The sequence below is a fragment of the Opisthocomus hoazin genome, chromosome 6 (genome assembly GCF_030867145.1).
Source record: "Opisthocomus hoazin isolate bOpiHoa1 chromosome 6, bOpiHoa1.hap1, whole genome shotgun sequence".
NCBI lineage: Eukaryota > Metazoa > Chordata > Aves > Opisthocomiformes > Opisthocomidae > Opisthocomus > Opisthocomus hoazin.
The window spans coordinates 34886806-34896570 of record NC_134419.1 but is presented as its reverse complement, the minus strand read 5'-3'; the positions used below and the strand labels follow the sequence as shown (position 1 = coordinate 34896570).

The 9765-nt window shown below is 39.0% G+C and overlaps 1 protein-coding gene across 3 annotated transcripts in view; it reads left to right on the top strand.

Moving 5' to 3' along the window:
* The first annotated feature begins 137 nt into the window (after positions 1-137).
* TPR (translocated promoter region, nuclear basket protein) overlaps positions 138-9765 on the top strand; it is a 40445-nt gene continuing 30817 nt past the window's right edge. For all 3 annotated transcript variants that reach the window (XM_075422727.1, XM_075422726.1, XM_009931102.2), the window contains exons 1-11: positions 138-336; positions 1681-1785; positions 2214-2287; positions 3664-3760; positions 4141-4244; positions 4909-5073; positions 5792-5884; positions 6007-6087; positions 7571-7658; positions 8171-8311; positions 9284-9375. In XM_075422727.1, coding sequence (XP_075278842.1) covers positions 186-336; positions 1681-1785; positions 2214-2287; positions 3664-3760; positions 4141-4244; positions 4909-5073; positions 5792-5884; positions 6007-6087; positions 7571-7658; positions 8171-8311; positions 9284-9375 — 1191 coding nt within the window. In that variant the 5' untranslated portion in view covers positions 138-185. The remainder of the gene's footprint in view (positions 337-1680; positions 1786-2213; positions 2288-3663; positions 3761-4140; positions 4245-4908; positions 5074-5791; positions 5885-6006; positions 6088-7570; positions 7659-8170; positions 8312-9283; positions 9376-9765) is intronic.

Sequence of the window (9765 nt, the reverse complement as noted above, 5' to 3'; positions counted from 1 at the left end):
ACGTTGCCCTTACCGGAAACGGAAGGCTAGTAGGCGCGCGGATTTCCGCCTGGAGAACTACACTTCCCATGATCCCGCGGGGCCTGCCCCGCCCTCCTGCGCACGCGGTGTGATGGCGCCTGCGCGGTTGGGCGCGTCGCGGCCGGTGGTTGTAGGGCCGGAAAGCGCAGTGGGCTGCTGCCGAGATGGCGGCTGTGCTGCAGCAGGTCCTGGAGCGGGCCGAGCTTTCCAAGCTGCCCAAGCCGGTGCAGGGGAAGCTGGAGCGCTTCCTGGCCGATCAGCAGAGCGAGATCGACGGGCTCCGAGCCAGGCATGAGCGCTTCAAGGTGGACAGCGGTGAGTGCGGGGGACGGGGCAGGCCCCGCGCGGGGAGGGAGCCCTTCGGCCGGGAACTGGGGGGGGCGGTTCACTCAGTTTCACTTGGCAAGAGGAGTCCCATTGTGGGGTTTTTTTCCTTCTGCAAAGGAAGGGTTAAAGCTGCATTCGAAATGGGCTTAAAGAACAGCCTTTGATCTGGCTTTTAACAAGCATTAATATGCTTCAGCCTGCTTTGATCCTTGTTGTGGAAGAGAAATAATGATTTGTTTACCCAGCTCTCAAATAGCCTCAGGTTTATACTTGCCCTGTTAAATTCCATGGTGAAGGCCATAACCTTTCCGTAAAATGCTCCTGACAGAGTCAACATTGATTGTATTGATTTGGAGGTTACTCAGGAAAAATAATACCAGTGGAGAACTGGAGTAGCAATGCGATAAGAGTGTAGATGAGTGCAAGCACTGGGCAGGGTTGTGAATATGAGTTAATTTATCGGGTAGGTGACGTACTTCCGATGTAAACTGTACTTCCACCTTTCCTTCAACCTTTGTGTCTCTTTCACGATAAAAATCTTGCTAAAGTAAAATAATGAAGTGTAGTGTAAATTAAGGTAACCCTCAGATTTTAGCAGGTTAGCCTCTTTTGGTTCACTTCTCACACGTGGCTGGAGGGGCAGCATTATTTGGTATTGTAAGAATTGTGAGCATAAGCCAAGTAAAAGTCCCTCGGTACTTCCTTAGAAGCTCACTGTGCCTGATAGTGAAATTAGTTCTGTTTTTGCGAAGTGTTTTACAGGTAAGCTCTATGATACAGTTACTGCTTCACATAACCAAAATTTGGATCTAATTATTTTTTTTTAGTGCTATGGGATATGCAGCATAGAGCACGAGAGTTCATTTTAAGAAGCGTTCATGACAGATTTTCTAAATCATATCTGTTGATACCTAGGGTTATGTGCATTTTATTGTACATGTGTGGAAATACTCTGCAGGTAAAAGAAGTTTTAAGTTGATGTAACTGAGACCATACTAGATAATTGTGCTGATACATTTTCTAGCTATATCAGAAATGTTAAAGAACTATTAAAATTAATTAGGCTGTTATTTTATGGATCATTTCTAGAAGCATGTTGCTTTCCATGTTAACAAAGTATTTTAAACAATGTTAATTCAGTGTGGAAATGCATCTTTTTCGCTTCAAAAGTACCTTTTTCTTCAAATTCTACTGTAGTCTTACTGTTTTTAGCTATTTTCTTTATAAATATCGTTATTTAATAAAGATGACCATTAATAAGGATCCTTGATAAAGGTGAGAAAGAGAAAGATATTTTTATGTGGTGAAAGAGACAACGTTGTTGTTTTGCAGAACAACAGTACTTTGAAGTAGAAAAGCGTCTGGCTCAAAGTCAGGAGAGGCTTGTAAATGAGACACAAGAATGTCAGACTCTCCGTGAAGAGCTTAAAAAACTTCGTAAGTATAACTGCATATGCTTAAGATTGGATGGGATACTCATTCTTTAGTCCAATGTTGTGCTGAAATGCTTTGAGTTTTAAACAGGAGTTGAAAATCCATCCATCAACTACGTTTGTTATTTCTGCAAGAAGAGACATGTTTTGCTTTTGCATTCAAGTCTGCTTTTTTTAATGGAATTTTTGTTCTAGTGGGAAAAAAGAACACTTGCTTTCTGAATTTTGTAGTAATAGTAGTACAGTGGGTTATGTGTTGATCTTCACAATAAATTCTTCTGCTCTAAGGATTGCTTCTGTTTGCCACAATACAACCTAGTTCCTCCATAGTGGTCTTAAATTCTTCTCTTTTTTTTCTTAATCACATTTGGAGAGTGAATTCTGTCATTGTGTTACAGTGGAGGTACCTCACTACCTCTTCTTTTCCAACAGATGAACAGCTGAAGTCGCTGAATGAGAAGAATAAAGAGCTTGAAGCTGCTCAGGATCGTAATGCAGCCATTCAGGTACTGGAAGAACTTGACAATAAGTTGAAAGGTTTTGCTTCACCTGTCTCATGGCAGCAAAGAATGCAATCGATTTCCAAACTGGACTGTATAAATATCAGTACAAATATGTATTGATGACATATTTACATGTCTGCATGGGCCATGTGTACAGGAAAATTGTGTGGGTTTTTTAAGGAAATGCTGGTGTCCTAGCAAACTGAGTTACAGGGGAACATACGTCAGAGCAGATGCTTTAACTTCAGTTTGAATAGATTGTTTCATTCTAGCTGAAACCTGTTCTGAAGTCACTCAAAAATCCAAACCTCAAAAATCGAACAAAGGTGCAAAGAGTAGTTCTGTTTTTCTCCTATCCTTTCCCATACTCTAGCACAGTTTTCCGTGCGTTATGCTCGAAAGTCGTGGGGTTGTGGCATGAGTCACTTCAGCTGAGTGATCCAGCAGAACACTAATATTGGAGCAGGAAGTGAACACGCTGTTATTAGATTGATTTGTCCGCAAGGAGAAGACAGATCTGATTGTTTCCCCAGAGGGTCTTGCCTGGGCCTAAGTGAAGTGGTTTGTATTGACACCTTAGAAGGCAGAGGCAGTGCTGTAGCCTGTAAATGATTCAACACTACCGACTTTTATTTTGGTTTTTTTTGTGTGCCCGTTCCTTGGTTACGTCTTTGTCTCTTTTATTTAACTAGATAAAACTGTTCCAATGAAGTCTGGAGTATCAAAGCTGTCTTTCAAAGAATATTAAAATTAGATGCAGTTGTGAACAGTTGTTTGTTTTGGAGTTCTGTTAGGCCTTCAGTTTGTTTCATCTGGTCTAAGCTCAACATTTTTCATTCTAATCTTCATTCAAATGCAGCTAGAATCAGAGGGAGTCTTGTGGCAGTCTGGACCTCTCTGCTGGTTGAAAAGCAGAGGCATGAAAACTCCGTATTCAGTATGCTAGCCTTGAAAGCTGCATGGTTCTTCTCTCATCTTTGCTGTCTAATCTTATAGCAGCATTTTGTGTTTAAGCACAAAGGGCCAGCTGGACATGAGTATCAGAGGGATATAAGGGGGAAAAACCAGAACCATTAGTGGAAATGTGTTGGCTATTAGGCACTAGAAGAAAGAGGTTTGTTAACCTGCATTTGTTCGAATTTTGTATCCCAATGTAAGAGTAAAAATGGAAGCAGCCACGCTTTCATACTATGTAGTTTAGACTGATTCAGCTGCCCACTGTAAAAGCCTCTCAGCCCGGTTCCCAGTCACTGCAGTTGGCTGGGGTAACTGTCTGTTGTTTAGCGTGCTTCTCTGTGATGGTAAGTGTAAACAGCATCTATAAGCTGTTACAGAAAGCTGATCGCATTTCTTTATTGGTCTTCTGCAATTTTTTTCAGAGCCAGTTAAGTAGAGAAAAAGAAGAACTGGAAGCTGAAAAGAGAGATTTGGTTCGAACAAGTGAAAGACGATCTCAGGAAGTTGAACATTTAAACGGTATAGCCAAGAACAGATTAACAAATTAGTTCACGTGATTTTGCTGAATAAAAGACACACTTGAACAATTGAACTGGCATGGAGTATCCGGTTTGTACAGGCAGCACCAAATAATGGATTAGCAGGAAACAGTTTTTAGAGAAAAAGAAGCAAGGCAGGAAATTACATGCTAATTGCAGAAAAACACCACAGTTTGATAAATGACTGGTTTTATAGATATGAAGTCAGGCATTATACAGTATCTTACTGCACAATATGCCATTACGTACATTATATCTTGTCTGTTCTCATTCTTTACAGTTTAGTTAAGCTGAGTAATTAAAACTGATGGTTCTACAATTAGCTTTTTTAAACACTGGTTTCCCTTCTCCCTCATCCAGAGGATGTTAAACGCTTAAATGAAAAGCTTACAGAAGCAAACACAGAAAAGGTGAAACTTCAGTTAAAGTTGGACGAACTTCAGACATCAGATGTTTCCGTGAAGGTGAGTAGTACTTTATATGCATAGTACCTGTTAATGTTCTAATGAGTAGTTGTTTACATGTGATGTAATCATCATTTGGTCATTAGCGACTTTGAAAATAGGTCGAGTGTACTCCTGTTGTTTGTAACACATTAGTTTATTACCAAATTGATGGCTGTGACTGGAAGTGGGACATACATTTATTGAAGGCAAGGGGCATCAAGTTGGGCAGGCATGTCCAAGCCTTGTTGGTGGCAATGGTGGCTGCTCCTGCCTGCTAGGAAGACGGGCTCCAGAGCTGTGAAGGCAGGTAGAAAGGAGAAAAATAGTTATTTGTGAACCTGCACCAGCTCTCTGTGGGCAGAATAAACTCCATGAAATAGCTGAAGGAAAGGAGAAAAGGGCAGGAAAACTTTGAGACCTTGATTCATTTCCTGTAACTAGATATTAATCTAGTTAATGTTCCCAGCTAACATAAACTTTGAGGAAACTATCTCAAATTAGAAGAAGTTCTTTGTAGCTTGAGACTGAAAAGTTAGTATTACTAGTGTAATAAGGAACACTGCCTGTGATTTGGTGCTATTTACCAAATTACAGTGCACTTTTGCGACTCCTGCTTTGCTGATAGGACTTTCATTAGCTGCTTTATCTTCTGTTCAATTACACTATGCTATTTTCTTTTTAGTACCGTGAGAAAAGGTTGGAGCAAGAAAAAGAGCTACTACAGAATCAAAACACGTGGCTGAACACTGAGTTGAAAGCCAAAACAGATGAACTTCTACATACTGCCAGGGAGAAGGGCAATGAAATCTTGGAGCTTAAGTGTAATCTGGAGAACAAGAAGGAGGAGGTAGTGTAATTACTGAGTGCTTTTGCCATTTCTTATAAATTATACCTCCTGATTAGCTGTATTAAACAAAACCAGGTACTTTAATAACTGTGTTCGAGTTAAAAAAAACAAAGTATGTTTTGCAATTAATAAGGAGGTGTTCTTTTTTTAACCTATGGTTTTTAAGGAATACCATTATCTAGAATAGAAATGTCCAAGATTTTAATTATAAGCTAAAAATTTTGGAGCTGCTGATAACAAAGCTATATAATGGTATAATGCAATTAAAAGGTATGGGAATACAGTTCTTAATAAGGGGAAGGAGCGGAAGGGTCTGACTTAACATTCTTTGCAGAGTGGGGTGATGATATTTTTGTTTTCCTGCAACAAAATATTTGGCAGAATCAGTGGCCGTATTTTGAAAATACTCAGCTTCAGTGAGCTGCTCTTTGGGTACCTGAGCAGTTTCTTTAAGAACTGCGACAACTGATCAGGTTTTCTGTGGCACGTAGCTCCACTGAGGCTCATGGGTTTATTTGGGTATGCTTAATTGGAGCAGCGTGGGGACTCTCACTTCTTCATTTAGCTGAGTGCATGGGAGCAAAAGCTGTTAGAATATGTAACCATTTGTGCTCTTTCTGGAACTGTTCGGGTTTTTTTTAAAGTAAAAAATTTTCCAAAATAAACTGGACTGGAAAGACAAATTCATACATGGTATTCTCATTTATTCTTTGTACAGGTTTCCAGAATGGAGGAACAGGTAAACAGCTTAAAACAGTCAAATGAAAATCTTCAGAAGCATGTGGAAGACCTTTTAAATAAACTGAAGGAGGTAAGACAGCTTGAAGTGTATGTGAAATAGCATTAGAGTTACTTCAATAAATTAAGAAACAAAAGGTGTGAAACAGAAATAGCGGGATGCCCCCCTACCCTGTCTCTTCTTTAATTTACTAGGCAAAAGAACAGCAAGCTAGTATGGAGGAAAGATTCCACAATGAACTGAATGCACACATAAAATTATCCAATTTGTATAAGGTGAGTTTATTGCTTCTGTTGTAAGCATATGTTAGTATTACTTGGGACTGAGTCTTAGCATTAATTGTAATGCAGGCCAGTTTGGGGCTTCATTCACTGCAAAGTGTGGATGCGGAGGAGACTAACTTCCGCTGCAAAACATTGTGAAACATCCAAAATACGCTGCTGTCTTAGGCAGCATTTGAAGTGTTACATTGCTTGCTCCTTTCCAACCCAAACCATTCTGTGATTCTATGATTTTGTGGATTAAGAAAAACTGGGGTTAAAATAGTAATTTTATGCTCACTGTTTTGAGGCTTCGTGTTGTATGAATGTGGTTATGTCTTAAGACGTATTGAGAGGTAGTGGTTTGTATGTAAAATAGGACTATGGAAGAGATTTTTCGGAGTTTGGTTGGCAGAAGTTCATTTCAAATAACACTGCAAGTGTTAGTGATGTGATTAAGACACGGCTGAATGTCGTGTATTGTCAAATAAGCACCATCTAAACCAGTAGTTTTTGTTTGTTTTGTCAGCTCAGAGCGAAAAATATCCTGTAGCTTATTGACTAGGACGTCAGCTAAAGAGGGTGACTGATGGCTCTTTAGTGTATTCGTATTAGATTCACAGGTTGAGGAGTTCTGTTCCATGAATCTTTTTGCATAGATGTCCACATAAACATTATACCCTGCTTAATTGTGAGTTCTACATTCATCCTTTGTTGATTAAATGTAAACTGATGTCCCTTCATTGAACAGCAAGTCAATAGCTAACTTTTCTGGAGAAGAAGGCATTACCATTTACCTTTTAATGTGGTTTTGTTTTGGTTGTTTGGGGTTTTTTGCTCCTATTCATTCATGCTTTATTATAGAATCATTGATTTGAAGGGGCTTAAGTGTATGTCTTCCACTTAACATGGGGTTTGCTGTGTACTTGTAACTGCTGACGTATTTGTCTGACCTGATACTAAAATCATTGAGATTGAGTGCCAACCCATGGGAGCCTGTTCTGAGACTTTGCTGATGAGCAAAAGCTGAATCAACTTTATTTCAGTTATCTAATGGACTTGCAGAATTGCTGAAGTATTGTACAGTCTTGCACTTACGAGATTTCTAGCTGGAAGCAAAGAAACATAAACTGTTTTTATAAGATCCCCTAAAAATATTAAGTTTTTCAGAATAATTAAGTACTTAAAATTTCTCCAAAACCTCTTTAGTAAAGAGGAGGAACAAAGCCAGCACCAGCTATAAAGCGTCCAGAGGGCGTACGGGTTTTTTTGAGTTGTCATATCAAATCAGTGTCTGACACTTCTTGGTCTCAGATGGGCAGTTTGCATCAGAGAGACTTCATCCAAGTGGAAAGAGAATTGTCCAGTTTAGGTGAATATTTAGCATTTTACTCAAAAAAACTGTGTGTTCACAATTTTTGGTCGATTTGAGCTTTCTTATAAAAGTATGGTTACTCTTGCTATGTACTATAAGGTTAAATGAAATGCATTTGTTTAGAGCGCTGCTGATGACTCGGAGGCGAAGAGCAATGAACTGACGGGAGCAGTAGAGGAGCTGCACAAGCTCCTGAAGGAAGCAGGGGAAGGTAGGCTGGCAGTGAGAAATGGCAAATGGAACAGAGCTTTGTAACTACCTTGATGCACTGAAAAACCAGTAATGAGCATTTATGAGAGGACCTTCCTTAGGCTTTTGGGGTGGTGGAAACATCAGTCACTTTGTAACAGAAATTGTAGACGACTAGTTGAGTTTACCTGGGAGGAGTCGGGGGGGAACTGTTTTCAAATATACCTGGAATTTTACATTGGATTTGGATGAGAGGACCTAATTTTGCAAGATGTGTCCTCATTTTAGTTTCTTGGTTTAGATTCCTTTTCACTGATAAAAGCACAGTTTGCATTTTAGCCGCCTTCTAAGCAAAAGTGATGGGTAGCAGTTCATGCTTCTGGCATGCTATTGAGTTTTTGTATCAGCATGAGCTTCTGCAGATCATATAAAGTTAAAATAAAGTTTAAGGTACATCTGCAAATTTTGATCTTTCTAGAAGAAAAAAGTAAAACCAACCACAACACAGTAAACTGCTTGTCTGTTTAATTTTAGCTAATAAAGCAACGCAGGAGCATTTGGCTGAGGTGGAAGAGTCAAAAGCTGTAATGGAAAAAGAACTGAGAGAGAAGATTGGTAAACTGGAAAAGGAACTGGAGAATGCTAATGATTTACTGTCCGCTACAAAGCGCAAAGGTAGGGATAACGCTGGCAACTAAAATATGTAAAGCCTCAGGCTTTCTGTCGTCTTGCATGACAATACTACACTGAATTTCTGTATGGAGTAAGTGCATTAATCTTAATTCTTCTTTGTTCTTTTCTAATCATGTATTTTAGAAGCTTTTTCGTGTGTGTATATATATGTGAAGTTATATACTTCACCACTACCACCAGAAAAAGCATAAAACGATAGTTTTTTGAAGTTCTTTGTCAATCTGGTTTACCTTTTCAAGGAAAAGCGAAAGGAAACATTTCCTTAAGGCTGAGTCATCATACTTTTAATGGTTTTCTGCAGAGGGGAGTGGGGATGATAACCTATTCCTATTTTCTTTTTAAAAAGAAAAAAAAGCAACAGAAAACAAACCTCTGTACTTAAATTTCTATTTAACAGCAAATCTTGCTCAATATTCACTGTTCTAGTTCTATCTTTTTGTGTTGAATATTTTGTTTGCTGCATACAAGTAATTTCTGAAGGAAAGAGAGAGCAGAGCAGGAAGGAGCAGAGAGGCAAGAAGTATATTTGCTATATCTTTGTGTTAGTTTAATTAAAGTAAACCAGTGCTCTCTGCTACTATAAACCTTTGGCAGTTTGCAAAGATATCTGACGTTAAGCTTTGCTCCAGCTATTTCAATTGCCAAAGTTCAGAAGTGATCTAAAGAGTCCAATAGCAAAAGCTTTTCAGCATTTCAACTTAAACTAGTCAGAGATGTTGATAATATAGGACATGGAATATTGTATATAATACCAGTCATTTGCACACGTGTATGGATAGTGTAGGTTACAGAAAACTCTTAAGCCAGTAACATTAAGGGCTTAAAATAGTCGTTTAAAATACAATAGATATGAAGCACAGAGGTGTATGAAGACATTCTTTGTATTAATAAAGAATATTTAGGATGGGAATTATTGCAGCTGTTTAATGGTAATTGGTGGGATTATGTCTTCAGGAGCCATACTGTCTGAGGAGGAGCTGGCAGCTATGTCTCCCACTGCGGCTGCAGTAGCTAAAGTAGTCAAGCCCGGAATGAAATTAACGGAGGTAAGTGAGAAGAAGCTCTTCAGTTGCAAGGCCCTTGAAATGCCATCAGGGATGCACTAATAATACCAGGGTGCAGGCTTCATTCACTAGTTTGGATTTGGTGTAACGCCTGACTGAAGTCGGTAAAATCCTTTTGTGCATTTGAGGCAGACTTTACTAGCTAAGTCCTTGGGATTTCTTCAAGACGTATCTTACAGTTTTTCTTTAGTAGATCAAAACGTTTGTAGGATCTTTAAGTTCTTTTTCCGAAATACATTTTTTTTTTTGTGCACATAAACTTATTTTCAGTATGCATTTTTGGCAGGAGCTTTTTTTTTTGCTTATTAACATATTTTTTTAATCTGTACTGCTGCACGTTTGGCTTATACTTGCAGAAAAAAGTTAACATTA